The 13,707-nt window shown below is 63.7% G+C and overlaps 2 protein-coding genes across 8 annotated transcripts in view; one reads left to right on the forward strand and one right to left on the reverse strand.

Moving 5' to 3' along the window:
* The window catches only part of TBC1D2B (TBC1 domain family member 2B), a 54,495-nt gene extending 49,033 nt beyond the window's left edge, over positions 1–5,462 (forward strand). For all 6 annotated transcript variants that reach the window (XM_073227274.1, XM_073227275.1, XM_073227277.1 and 3 more), the window contains one exon: positions 2,456–5,462. In XM_073227274.1, coding sequence (XP_073083375.1) covers positions 2,456–2,651 — 196 coding nt within the window. In that variant the 3' untranslated portion in view covers positions 2,652–5,462. The remainder of the gene's footprint in view (positions 1–2,455) is intronic.
* Positions 5,463–7,353: 1,891 nt separating this feature from the next.
* The window catches only part of ADAMTS7 (ADAM metallopeptidase with thrombospondin type 1 motif 7), a 38,634-nt gene continuing 32,280 nt past the window's right edge, over positions 7,354–13,707 (reverse strand). For both annotated transcript variants that reach the window (XM_073227273.1, XM_037013579.2), the window contains 6 exons: positions 12,264–13,634; positions 11,361–11,513; positions 10,925–11,098; positions 10,697–10,843; positions 9,739–9,901; positions 7,354–7,750 (listed from right to left, as the gene is read on the reverse strand). In XM_073227273.1, the coding sequence (XP_073083374.1) occupies positions 7,593–7,750; positions 9,739–9,901; positions 10,697–10,843; positions 10,925–11,098; positions 11,361–11,513; positions 12,264–13,634 (2,166 nt within the window). In that variant the 3' untranslated portion in view covers positions 7,354–7,592. The remainder of the gene's footprint in view (positions 7,751–9,738; positions 9,902–10,696; positions 10,844–10,924; positions 11,099–11,360; positions 11,514–12,263; positions 13,635–13,707) is intronic.

Consider the following 13,707-nt stretch of genomic DNA (forward strand, 5'->3'; position numbering starts at 1 on the left):
CATGCATCAGACGTGGGCGCCCCTGTGAAGACCACGAGCCCTTCCACGCAGAAGTGCGTGGGGCTCACCGATGTTCTTCAGATTTTGACCGCAGCCCACAATGGGAACTGCGTGCTCTGTCGTGGCACCTTGGAACAGGTCCTAGGGTGCGTGTGACCGGGAGAAGAATTTGTTGAGGTGTCTGTGGTTCTTGCTAGAGGTGTGTGCTCTGCACTCCAGAAAGCAGCTGTTTCCTCCTAGGTTACGTATGCACGCCTAAAACACTTGTGACTCACTAAATTGATTCCCCAATCCACTAGCGGGCCACAGCCCACCTGGTAAACACCGCTGCCCCTGAGCTCACCCGACATGAGCGGCGGGTTCCCTCCTGCCGACATCCAGGCCACTGGCCACCCAGAGCCGGGCTGAGCCCCACGCCGACCCACCCACCCTCTGCTTCTGAGGCCACACCACCAGGCAGCAGACAATGGTGGCAGAAGGCGCTGGCTGGGGCGTGCCTGGCATCCTAGACCACCCCACTATTTTTAGAATCTTCTGCTTGGGAAGTGGATTTTAAGGATACTTTCAAACCTGTTGATATTTCAATCACAGCGACCTAAACTTTGCCAAATGAGAAAGGGTGTTTGAGAATAACGTTTGCCTGAGAGATTGACTCTGAGCCCTGGACCAACCTCTCCAGTGCTTGTTAATCTCACATAGGGTTGCAACCCCAAGAATGAATGGCCCTACATGAACTTCACTCCAACAGCCAACGTGTGGAGGGCATCTTGGCTCAAGGCTGGTCCTGCTCAGCCCCTGCTGGTCTCGTGCCCTTGTGCCTGCCCACCGGCGGGTGCCCTGTGGTCTCCGTAGGTGCCTGGGCTGTGCGCCTCTGCAGCGCCACCTTGTGGGGCCCTTGGGGCCACCTCCTGCTGCCTGTCAGAGTCCATGTTGTCTGGCCCGGTACTTCCGGACCATGCGCCCGAGCCAGGTGTCAGGGTCGCCAGGGTGGCACCGGGACCACAGGCCCTGGCCACCTCGGCACAGGGGCTTCAGTATGTTAATAAGCCCCCAGACTCAGTGGACCTTGGCAGTTCCAAGAGCACCAATTCTGCAGCTCCCGATCATTTCCAAAAAAGTGGGAGATTCTTATGTTCAGGGTATGCCCGATAAATGTTAACCGTGGCCGAGTCGGATGTCTGGGAGCATTGGCTACTAACCTCGGTTGACCACAGGGCACCTTCCCTTCTTTGAACTGGACCTTCCAGGCCCAGGCAGAGGCCACCTGAGTGTAGGCCTCACAGAGTGGCCTGCAGTGGCATGACGAGCTTTAGGTGATTCAGGGCCGTGTTTTCTGTAGCAAAGGTCAGACGACTTAGGTTTCAAGTGGTGGAGCCATAGGAGAAACAAGGCTGGTCAGGCCCGACTCCTGCTGCCCAGCCAGCATTTCCTGTCACAGAGGGTCAGCCTCAGGGGGCAAGAGGAGGCCCCGAGGAACCCAAGATGAGTGGAGGCTGCAGGCCTCCCCTGTTCTAGAAGCACTGGGATTGATGTCTGAAGCTGGCCTGCAGGAGAATCCTCCGGCTTGGAACTGGGAGTCTTTAGGGAGTGGGTGTCTTAAATATGAAAGAGGAACATGCTAGACATGCTCTCCCCACATCTGTCTGCTTCACAGGAGCGGGTCAGGGGTCATTTCTGACAGAGGCCCTGCTGTTCTCTGTTCCATCACGGGCTCTCCTGGGTTTGCACCATGGGTGGCCTCTGGTGCTATGAAGAGAAGCCTCTGGGGCCTGCAGACCCCAGGGGCAGGGGCCTTGGAGTGGGGGACGGGCTCTGCCAGGAGCCCCGGGTCAGCTGCAGCTGATGTCGTCGGTGCTGGAAATCCATGCCAGGCCTTGGGTCCTCTCAGTTCAGTTTCCGTTAAATCACTGGCCGGGGACTGGGACAGGTCACTGTGATTTTTAAATGTTGACTGTAGGTTACCTGGGGGTGGTATGAAACACCACCTGCCCGTTTCTCTAGATTGTGTCTCCACACTTGTCACACAGTGGGCGGGTCTGCAGTGCCCACCAGGTTTGCTTGGGCATAGTTCATCCCATCCATCTGTCCGACAGGGTCTAACTGCCCAGCCTTACGCTGGTTTGGAGGACTCGGCAGGCCCATCCCTGCTGCCACCCAGCAAGCACCAGGCGCTGTCCTAGTGCTGGCAGGTGGCAGCTCCCGGGAGCCCACACCCTGGCAGGTGGCATGGCTGTTACCCACATACAGATGAGGCTTCAGAGGCCACAAACGGGTACCTGTCCATCTGCGCCACACAGGTGTCCCCAGGCCACACAGGCAGTGTTCAGGGCCTGCCCGGGTAGCCTGTGCATGAGGAATGGGCCCTGGGGACATACCCACATCAGGCCCTCTAGGGTCCAGGGTCCACCCTCAGCACCCCCAAACCCCACTGACACCTTGTCCTGTGTCCTGCCAGGAAGCTGATCAGCATCTCCTTTGGAGACCTAAACCCATTCCCCCTGCGTCAGATCCGGAACCGGCGTGCCTACCACCTGGAAAAGGTCCGGCTGGAGCTGACGGAGCTGGAGGCCATCCGGGAGGACTTCCTGCGTGAACGGGACTCCAGCCCTGATAAGGGGGAGCTCGTCAGCGACGAGGAGGAGGACACCTGAGCACCAGCCGCCGTGCCCGCGTCACCCCGTGGCGCACCGGAGGGGGAGCTGCAGGCCCTGCTCCCTCGGAGCCAGTGCACAGCGCCGCGGTCTCTGGAGGCCCGCCGGGCTGATGGCCAGAGCCACATGGCGCTTTCTCGTCCTGCTCGGGCCCTTCTGTTTACAGCTGTGTTTTGCACAGCGCTCGGTTACACACGTCCCCACCGTGCTTCTGCCTGAGGGGCATGTTGCTGGGCTTCCCAGGCGGCTCTTCTCAAGATCCTGTTCACAGCACCCGTTGGTGGTGTTGGTGCCCCCCCCAGAAAACCCCACACCATGCCTCCTGGACGGAGGGATGGTCGAGGGCATCTTCTGCACAACTGCTCTGTGGAGGATGCCCGCTGCTTCGGATGCTCCCAGGCCCGGCAGCAGGCTGGCATGAAGAGCAGTGCTTTGGAGCTGTCTGCCAGCCACCGCCCATTTCCGAGCAACTTTGTCTCCCCCCACACAGCCTTTCAAACCATGCTCGCAACCTGCCCTGGGGCCAGCTCTGCACCGCTCCACACCTGCTTCCCACCAGCAGCCATCTTGGTGTCAGTCTGCCCTGGCCCTGCTGCCCTCTGTCTGGCCAAGCTCCGCAAGGCTTATGAAAATCTCTACCACCCAAGAGCTGACTCTGAGAGTCGTTCTCCATGAATCGGGTGGATCCAAGGGAATCTGGGTCCCCCTGTGGAGCGGGTGTAGCCCCAGATAGGCCTTGGCTGCAGGCAGAGGAAGCTTCCCTGGGGAGGTTTGCAGGCAGGCTGCCTGGCGAAAGCTGTGGGGCGGCTGGAAGCTGGGGCTTCTCTGGGGCATCCTGGGCTCCTGGCAACTGGGCTGGGATGGCAGGGAGGTCGGCAGCCAGGGCCTGTGGCTGGAAGTGCCTTTGCTTGAGGCCCCAGCTTTGGTGAGGCTGCACAGACATGCCCTCCAGGCCAGCACAGGTTTCACTCGTGGGCCCAGCTGTCCCTGGGACTCAGCCTCTTTGAATCCCTGGAAAAGGGGCTTTGCTCAAGGAAGGTTACTGCTGCTTAATCACTCCTGGACCACCCCTGATGTAGAGAGGGGAGGAGGCTTCCTGCACAGTGTTAGTCAAACGTGAAAGCAGCTGTTTTAAGTGGTGTCCCACCGCCTAGGAAACGGGATGACCCTTAGCTGATGTGTATCAACCCCACGGACTCAGAGTCAAGTGAAGCGTTTTTCACCTGTGGTTTTCTGTTCTGTCCACTGTCCAGCAGTGTTGTGGCCAGGTGGCATCTCTGCATAGACTGTTCTGTCCACCGTCCAGCAGTGTTGTGGCCAGGTGGCATCTCTGCATAGACTGTTCTGTCCACCGTCCAGCAGTGTTGTGGCCAGGTGGCATCTCTGCATAGACTGAGCTTAACTTTTCTGTCTTCAGTTAAATTTGTTAATCTGGTTTTTCACTGTGTGGAGGGAGCTGGTCTCTATATTTAGCCAAAGCCTTTGTCTCTTCAGGTACCAAAAACATGTTTTAGCAGTTTGGGACCAGCTTTGACCACTCAAGGACGTCTTTCCATGGGACCAGCTGGGCTGCTGGAGCCCTCCCCCCCCCACCTCCCCATTGCTCTCGGCCTAGGGCACAGCAGCCCAGGAGGGGCAGAAGGTAGGGGTTGGCCCCCACCTGCCCTCAAGCTTTAGTCCCCGAGTTGCTTCCCCCAGGAAATGCTTTGTCCTGGAGCTGAAATGCCATCTATAGGAACAGGCTCGTTTCACCCTGGAAAAGGCATCTTTGGAAGCACCCGGATGCCCGGGGTCCTGGGCCCTAGTGTGTGGCTGGAGCCCATAGTCTCAGCCACTCCCCAGGTCCTGGGCCAGTTTCCAGGCAGTAGGCAAGAGTGGGGGTGAGAAGGGACTGGGGTGCTTCCTGGAGGCTCACCTCTCTGGAACAAGCACAGTGGAAATGCTGACCTGGTGCCAGACAGGCTGCCGGGTGCACTCACAGAACCACAGGGTCCAGCTCCCCGTTTTGGGCCAACACTGCCCTCCCCTTGTGCTGAGCATAGTTCTGTGCCCCCAGGGCGGCCTCCTGCAGGTGCTGCCCCGGGGCCTGCAGGGGTCTGGCAGCTGAGACTGCAGGCCTGGGGCTGGGAGAGACTGCTCAGCCCTGATGGGCACGGCCCAGGCGAGCTCCCCCGTCGTCCAGGCAGGAACTGCCAGCTTTCACATCGAGGGCTTGTTTTTTATGGGTTTAGTATCTGTTAATACATCTGTATATTTTCACTACAGTTTATATTTTTATAGGCTATTTTTATCAAGATTTTTCTAGATCCTACCTATTTTGTATAAGTTGTGTGTGCACGACCCCTATGTGTCTGTGTGAGCCTGAGTTCTCTGAAGCTCCCCCCGCACTGTGGCCCTAGACCCCCGCCCGCCCTGCACTTACGCACGACCACCCCACCCAGTGGGCTCAGGTCTGACAGCCAGTCATGCTGACAGCCAGGCTGTCGGCCGCTGAGAACGACCTCGGTTCAACTGCGTTTTATCGACATAGGAAGTGTTCCAGGCAGGTAGCCAGTCCCTGTTCTCCTTTTTAACTCAGTGTTTGTACTGCTGCACCAGCCCTCGCCCCTCACTTTCTGCGATGTCTCACTGCATGTGGGCCAGCGGCTGGGCCTGCCTGGGGCGTGCCTGGGGTGGGGGCTGGCCGCAGGCCCGAGGACCCAAGGGGCTGCCCAGGGACCTTGTGCATGTCACACCACCTCTGTGCTTATCAAGTACGACTTTGGAATTGTCATTCTGGAAGGTAAAATAAATAATTTGTATGACCTTCTGGATTGGCATGTGGCCACTCTTGAGGGCCCAGCCCCATGGCCTTGGAGGGTGGGGCAGGGCCAATGGAGCCTCCCCGACCCGCCCACTGCATTTCTCCGTCCGGTCCTTGGTTTGCTCTGGGGTGGGTGGGACCGGAAGGCCCAAGGGCCATGGCTGGCCATGGTGAGGGCCGGGGGCACCGAGGTGGGGCCAGGGGCTGGAGCCGCGCTGGTCCGGAGCAGCCCCCGCCTTCCGCCAGCTGCGGCTTGCCCGGCCTGAGTCATGGGTTGTTTGCCTCCTGCCTGGCCTCAGGCCCGGCTGCTTCTGGGGACGCCACCCCTCATCCCCCATCATCGGAAAAACACCCGAGGATGATTAAGACCAAATGTCTTCCCACGGTGTGGGGAGGTGCTCTGAGACCCCAGCCCAAGAACAGTGGCAGAGCTGGGCCAATCCGAGCAGAGCCCCGTGCGGTGACCTGTGGCCCCTGTGCAGGGGTCGGAGCCCAAATGCGGAGGCCCTGCTCACAGACTGAGGAGAGCCCTGGGAACCCCTACTCAAAGCATGGGACCCTGGGACCTCCTGGGGCTGGCCAGCTACTGCAGACGGGCAGGAAGCAAGCGTGTCACTCCACCCGTGGACCGTGCTGTGACGTCCAGACGGGTACAGCCCCCAGCAGCTCGCTTCCCTGAGGGGCCTTGGCAGGCACCCCCTGCAGGGCCTGTGCAGAGTCATCTTCCTGCCTCGTGGGAGGGCTCAGCACTGGGGCAGCCCAGAGCTCAGACTGCAAGGTGGGGCTGGAGGCCCTCGACTGCTCACCTCCCTCAGAGCCATGGGCTTCTCGTCTGAAGTTGGGGTCCTTGCTCCAGCCCCGGGGGGAGCAGCGGGGCAGCCTCTGGGGCAGACACTTGCTAACTGGGTCAGCCTGGTAGTTTTTCTCTGTCTCAATCCCCAAGGAGTGGTTCTCGGTGCCCCTCACACACTGAGCCAGGCAGGGCGAGGGGCCTAGGGCACGTGCCCTCGGGGCCACACTGCAGTCTGCAGAATGGAGTGTGAAGGTGTGCACAGTGGGGCTGGGCCTCTGAGCCTCAGAAGGGTGATGGCACCCCCCTAGAGCAGTGCATGTGAGCAGGTGTCAAAGGGTTAAGTCCATAGCTCATGCCAGAGGCAGGGGCTGGGGTCTGCAAGGCCACTCCTTGAGGCGGGGCTGTTCCCCGCCTGCTCCCACAGCCTGGCTCCATGGGGGGTATGGTGGGCAGGCACTAGGCACCGGGTCACAGGTACCCAGCCCAGGGCTGGCAGGGAGGAGACACCTGAGTCATGGCCACACGCAGCCCAGCCCATCTCAGCACGGAGAACGAACGGGAGGGGTGAAGGAGGGGCATGGCCGGCCAGTCTGCTCCTTCCCCATCCTCCCAGGGGCTGAGCGCATCCCATGCTCCCCCTCCTACTGGGTGCAGGGGCATGAACAGACAGAGCAGAGGGGGCCAGGCAGTGCCTGTGGGGTTCCCAGACCCCTCACCATCGCTGCTGCCTGCTTGAGGCAGGGCCCGACTCCGTCCCTGTGAACGTGGGTCCCTGGGGGCCTTGGGGCAGGGACATGGGGGCCCTGAGCAGGGCTGAGGAAAGAGCATGAGCCCCCACGGCCTTTGCCAAGCTGTACCCCTGCCCAGGAATCCTTCCTGCCACCCGTCACCACCCCTCTGAGCCCTGCATACACCTCTTCCAGGAAGCCCTCTGCCTCCTACAGTCTTCCTACCTACATTCTTTGGGAGAACCGTTTGCTCCTCACCCAGCTGGCCTCCCAGACGAGCCTATGGGAAGGTGCCACTGGAATGGGGGATGACTTTAGGGCAGAGGATTGGGGCTCTAACTTAACCTCCCCAACCCAGTCCAAGAGGAGGCCCAGCTGTGCTTTGAAATGGTAGATGTTCTTTATGTTTATCATCATTGTAAATATTACACAAACTGTTAGAATAAAAAAATACTTCTTGGGGGAGGGGGTCCCCAGTCTGCTACTGGCAGGGGCCGGGGTTAGCACCAGAGAAGCGCGAGGGCCGGCTCCACCGCAGCCTGGGTGGGGCACTGAGGTCCGTGCGTCGGTCATCAGTCTGTGCATCCCGGCCTGGCTGCAGGCCCCATGGGTGTGGGTCAGTGGCGGGTGCCCTGCTGACGGCCACGGGAGGGGGCACCCCAGCTGGGTGGGGTGCAGGAGCTGCAGCACTGGGCACGTACGGTGGGCAGCTGGCAGCGGCCCAGGAGGCGCAGTGTCTCACAGAAGCCAAAGGACAGGCGGTCCCGCTCACAGCCTGGGGTGGGGTGGGGCGGGTCAGGGCCACTGGCTGGGCACCAGCACCGGGGGTGGAGGGGCCCCTGGGATTTTACCTGGGCCATCTGCTCTCCCTCAGCAGCCTTGGGGGGCTTCTGCAACCCCCAGCAAATCAGCCCCGTTTCTGGAGTTGCAGAGATGTCCCTGGCTCCAGCCCTTGGCCTGACCACCCCCAGCCCAGGACTCTGAGGACTGGTCCAGCTGTGTTCCAGCTTCCAGAAGAAAGGCCCTGACGCTGAGGTGCTCACTAGATGCCAAAGGGCAACACTCCGTGCAACCCTGCTCACCAGTGCCCTCGACAGGTCCTGGCACACAGCTGAAGCCCCACTGCACCCGCCCTGTTGTGCCTCCCTGACCCCCTGCAGCCAGGCGGGCTGCACTGAGCCTCAGCTGCTGGGTCACAGGCCAGAACAGAGTCCCAGCCAGGCTGGGGAGGGAGGCCCAGAGACAGCCTGCAAGCCAGGCCTCCTGGGGAGGGAGGCGGGAGGCGGCAGGCGGGGCTGCTGGGGCTGAGGCGCTGGCCCTCCCTCCCTTCTCTGAGCTATTTTGGGATGTGCTCTGCTTCCCAGCCCCTGGCCTCGCTCCCACCGCTGCGGCCCACCGCTGCTGCCGCGGACGGCCCCCAGCTGCCCTGCTGGCTCCAGCAGACATCGTGGCGGAGGAGGATGCAGGACAGCCCTGGGTCTGGGACATCCCTGGCAGGCAGAGGGCACGTGGCGGCAGGCAGCCCCGCGGGCCAGGGAGCAGCGCTGAGCTGCACTCCTGCTGCCCTGCAGCCTGCTCCTGCTGTGGGGCCTACGGCGAGCTTCTTGACCTCTGGGGAGACCTCTTACTGCCCCCTCCGTCAGGAGCCCCCACCTCATAGGCAGACGGATGTGGTCACACTGTGTCAGCCACCTGACCGCAGTGACCACATGCCCTGGAATTTCCAGGCTTCCCCAATGTCCTGCCACACAGCTCACGAGCCATCAAAACATCCTGGGGACTCAGGGCCACGGCGTCCAAGCCACCTCCCTGCTGGCCTCCACCGTAAATGCCACACTTGGGACAGCACATGGTTCAGCCACATGACCGCCCCCACAGTCCCCCCTCAGCCCTCCCTGACCTCCAAGAGAACCTTCTGGGCCAGGCCTGTCCTTGGTTCTAGGCACCAAAGGCCTCAGTTACCCCCCCCCTGCCCCCGGCCCCAGCCAGCTGGAGCCACAGCTGCCAAGTGCCCATCAGCCCTGAGCCCAGCATGCAGGGCCAGCAGTAGCCGTGGCCCGCTCCACCCTAAGGCGGGCGCCATGGCACCAGCAGCCAGCGGGGCCCGCACAGGGGCTGGCACAGGGCACTGCTGCTGGGCCCTCCGACTGACAGAGGCGGACCCTCGTCCTGACCTCAGCGGGTGACAGTGGCATCGGGGGAGAGGAAGAGCCAGCCCCCCCGAGCACCTCCCAGGCTTTTGCCCAGGACCCCATTTATGCTGCCCACCCCGCCACCAAGGAGGGGGTGCAGCCCCGTTATGCACAAGGAAGTAGGGGCTCCAAGAGGGAAATGGAGGCTGAGGCTGAACAGCTGTGGGGGGCACGGCTTCCTGGGCTCAGCCCTGCCGGGGCGGCCAGGCTGCAGGGAGGGAGTGCACACGTGCACATGCGTCCAGAGCCGCCAGCTCAGGCCCTTCATGCAGGAGGACCCAGATGGCCAGGAAGGGACCCGGCAGGACCTGGAGGGGGCCCTTCCTGTGGTTACACTCCAGGAAACCCCTGGCCAGGAAGCAATTGGCCAGAGAGGGGCTGGGGGCTCCCCCAGGCCCTGTCTCCACCCAGGCTCAGGGGCTCCAGCCTCACTCTGGGGGTAGCAGAGGGAGAAAGCTTGCCCAAGGGCATAGAGCAACCCGGCTGTGGCTGCTGCCCAAGCTGGAAGGCTGTGGTGCCGGGTGGATGACTTCTGCCCCACCGCCCCCCGAGCCAGGGCGGGCACACTCACGTGGAGGCTCAGCGAGCTCGCAGTCCCGGGTACCACACGGCCGGGAGCTCTCCGGCCAGGCCTCGTGGTCACACTGGCTGCTGTCTTCCTCGCGCAGTCCAGTCTGGGTGTTGACACACTTGACCAGCCGCCGCTGGACGCCGCCACCACAGGGGGCTGAGCACTGCGGGAGGTGGGGGTGAGTGCCTCGGGCCGTGTGCGGTGGGGGTTGCCTGCACTAGGAAGCCATCCTTGCACCTCACGGCCCCTCCTTGCTCCCCACCCCACCCCTCACACCTCCCTGGAGGGTCTGGCCAGTCCAGGGCCCACCACACATGCTCATTTGTGGACGTGCACCTGCAGGAGGGAGGGGGGAGAGAGGCCAGCCATGCCCACGAGGCCTCGGTGGGCGGCTGCAGGATGGAGGACCTGCTGCAGCATGGGCAGAGGAAGGGGGGGCCCACGGGGGGGGGGCCCACCCCATCCTGAGTCGGGCTTTGTCCCTATCACTCAGGGTTAGAAATTTGCAAAAAGCCGTAAAAACAGTTCAGTCTGTGCCGACTGTGCCGGGCTGAGTGCCTCACTGCGCTACCTTTGCCCCGTCTACAGATAGGAAAATGGCTAGCAAGGCAAGATGACCTGCCGCGGTCACTCCACAGCCAGAGGATGGGGACACACTCCTGAACCTCTGAGCTCCAAGGAGGCCTGGCACAAGGGGCCCTGTCCACCCTCAGCTCGTGGCCACCCTTGCACCCCTTCTGCCCTTCACCTTTGCAGAGTGAATGCCCCCAGTGTCATTCCTGCCCCAGGACTTTGCACCTGCTGTCACCTGACCCTCTTCCTCCTGCAGCGTCCCTTCCCCGAGGAGCCTCCCCAGGCTGCGCCCCTCCACATTGCCCTCCCCATGAACAGTGGGCGGCTGGGGCCCAGCGCCTGCACCTTGAGCACCTGCGCCCCTGTGCCCTGCACACCCGCTCACCTGGCCCCAGGGCCCCACTGCCCACTGTGTGCAGGGCTGCGTGTTGCAGGGCTGTGTGCTGCTGGGTCTCAGCGCCTCCTCGCACAGGCCTGGCTCTGGGCAGGTCACCAGACGCTGCTGTTCGCCGCCGCCACAAGCCTCGGAGCACTGGGGGTGGGTGGGCAGGCGGGTCAGGCCACCGCAGGGTCTGAGGACGCCCCACCTCCCACCCCATACGCCCGGCCTCACCTCCCTCCAGGAGGAGGTGTACCAGCCGAGGCAGGGCTGGGCTCTGCAGTGCCGGCGGGCAGGCGGCTTTGGGGGCCCCGGCTGGCAGTGGAAGGGCCGCAGTGGCCGGAGGTCCCGAGTGTCCACGCACAGCACGTCCCGCACAGAGATCCCGCCGCCGCAGCTGCGGGAGCACTGGGACCACACAGGACCGAGTGAGGGGTGCGGCGGGTGGCCAGGCCCTGAACAGCCTGGTCGGAGCCCCCGCAGAAGGGGACAGATGGGGAGAGGAACAAAGTCGTGTGGGGGTGGAAGTGCCCAGGAGAGGGGTCAGCCAGTGGTGGCAGGTGGGGCAGGTAGCATCAGATGGGAGGGTTCCAGACACCAGGAGGGCAGCACGGGGGGCAAAGACCCTCGCAGGCGGCATCTGCCCAGGCCCGCTGCTCAGTGCACGCACCTTACCCCAGCTGCCCTTGTACCACATGGCGCAGGGCCGCAGGTGGCAGCGGCGCGCAGGCTGGGGCCGGCCAGCAGGGGCGCAGTCCTCCTCTCGGCCGGAGCTGCAGCGCACGGGCCTCCAGACGGCGCCCAGGCCACAGGTGGTGGAGCACTGTGGGGCGAGAGGCAGTGGCACTGGCTGCCCGTCAGGGTGGGTGGGCCACAGGGTGCCCAGGCCTGTTTCTGTACCTGCTTCACAGCTGTGCCACGGACCCTCACCCCAACCCCCGACCCAGGAGACCGAGGAAAAAAGTCAAACCTCAGCAGCAACTGTCCCTGCTCCGGGGACCCAGGGGAGGCCACCCAGCTGTCTTGACGAGGCCCTGCCTCCCAGAGCCACTGGGGGAGATGTGTCCCTCCCCAGCCACAGTCAGGGATGGCCATCGCCTGGGCCGGCTTCTTCCCAGGCAGCTCAGATCCCAGGCCCCTGACAGGGCAGGCTGGAGCCCCCGAGGACAGAGCGGTGGGCAGGTCCAGACCACCCCCGGAGGAGCCAGCTGGCCTGGGCAGCACCGGGCCTGGGGCCATGGGGGCCTCCCACCCACACAGCTGTCTGGGGGTCCCTTTGCTGGGAGTGTACAAGCCCAAATATGAAAGGATGTGCCCGGGGACCCAAGGCTGCTCAGGAGTGGGCCCTGGAGGCCAGAAACAGGCAGACTTCCCCACCCTGCCCGAAATAAGCCAGACAGGGCACATGGGCAGCGGGACTGAGCCGTGCAGTGGCCCCACCTGGCAACCCCTCCGCCCCCCAAGGCTGATCTCCAGCCCAGCGTCCCCAAGGGAGGCAGGCTCAGACCCTGCTCTGCTGTCCCACCTGAGGTCCTGCTCACGGCCCCAACCTGTCCGGACTCTGCCCACCTACCTCACTCCAGTTGCCCGCTTCCCAGCTGGCATTCTTGGCAGGCAGCAGGTCTGCCGGGCCCCCCAACTCAGCTGGGCTGGGGCCCAGAGGCTGCACCCCAGGGGCTCTGCTGTTCTGGGCTGGCGTGGACGGCAGCACGGAGCTTGGAGGCACCGCAGGACTGGGGGCCAGGGGGCTAGGGGACCAAGGCTGGCCTGGGGGCCCTGGGGCTGGGGAGGCCACCTGAGGTGTGTGCCCTCGGCCAGGTAGGGCTGTCAGAGGGGAGGCTCCTGACACTGCTGGGGTCCGCAGGTCCCGAGGAGCCAGTCCTGGGGTTGAAAGGGTGGGAATCCCTGGCTCCAGGGGGCTGTCTGTGCCTGGGGGCTCTGGCAGAGCGGCCGGGAGAACAGCCCTCCCCACAGTGGGCCACAGCTCCCTATCCGCGGGCCCCAGGCCACCCTGCAGGGCTGGTTCCCAGACCACCACCCTGCTGGTCCACAGCTCTACCGAGTCAGGCCCGGGCGAGGGGTGGGCAGTGCCGATGGAGGGGCGGGGGGGCGGCACGGGGCCGGGTCTCTGGGGCAGTGGGGGCACCTCGTTGTCCTCGGAAACCTCGTTGGTCCTCTCCCACCTTGGGGGCGGTGGCTGGCTCTGGCTGTCGCCCGCTCCCAGAGGTCTGTCTGTTCTCCCTGGGGTGGTAGGCATCTCCACCCCACCAGCTGAAGCCGGGGGCCCACGCGAGCCAGGGAGCCCAAGGTCTGGGGCCCCCATGGGGGTGTGTTCCTCGGGTAAGAAATTTTCAGAGGGGTTCCCAGGGGTCTGGTCTGAGGGTGGGGGCGGCACAGGGCCAGCCTGGCTAGGCCAAGGGGCAGGGGCCTGACTCCCCAGTGCCCCCTCCTCGACCGCAGGAGGCTCTGTGGCAGGTGTGGGAGTGCCTGTGGGGGGCTCATCAGGGCGGCTCAGGGGTGGGGGCGTCCAGTCCCCTGTGCCCGCCAGTTCCGGGTCAGCCTCAGGCTCCTCAAAGGGCCCATAGGACAGGTCCTCGTGGAAGTTGATGAAGTTATAGTCGTAGTAGAAGTCGTCCACGAATATGGGTCCTGGCAGGTCCCGGGCAGGGCCCTCACCCCCAATGGCATTGCCTGTGCTGGCCGGCTCTGGGGAGGGGGGTTGTAGGGGGTGTGGGGCGCTGAAGGTGATCTCATTGAAGAGCTCTGAGCTGGAGGAGCCGCTGCCGGAGCCGTCGGGACCCAGCGCATCCAGGCCCTGCAGGCAGGGTGGCAGAGTGCAGACGGCCTCACCCGCTGGCCGCCGGGCCTCCTCACACAGGACTTGGGTGTTGTTGGCGCAGAGGACGCTCCGGTGCTGAGTGCCTGCCCCGCATGTCACCGAGCACTACAGGGGAGGTGGGGTGAAGATCTCAGGCCGGAAGCTGGGCCCACCGCTCGTCAGCACAGCAGAAGCCTCA

Source organism: Manis javanica, chromosome 18, assembly GCF_040802235.1.
Source record: "Manis javanica isolate MJ-LG chromosome 18, MJ_LKY, whole genome shotgun sequence".
Taxonomy (NCBI): domain Eukaryota; kingdom Metazoa; phylum Chordata; class Mammalia; order Pholidota; family Manidae; genus Manis; species Manis javanica.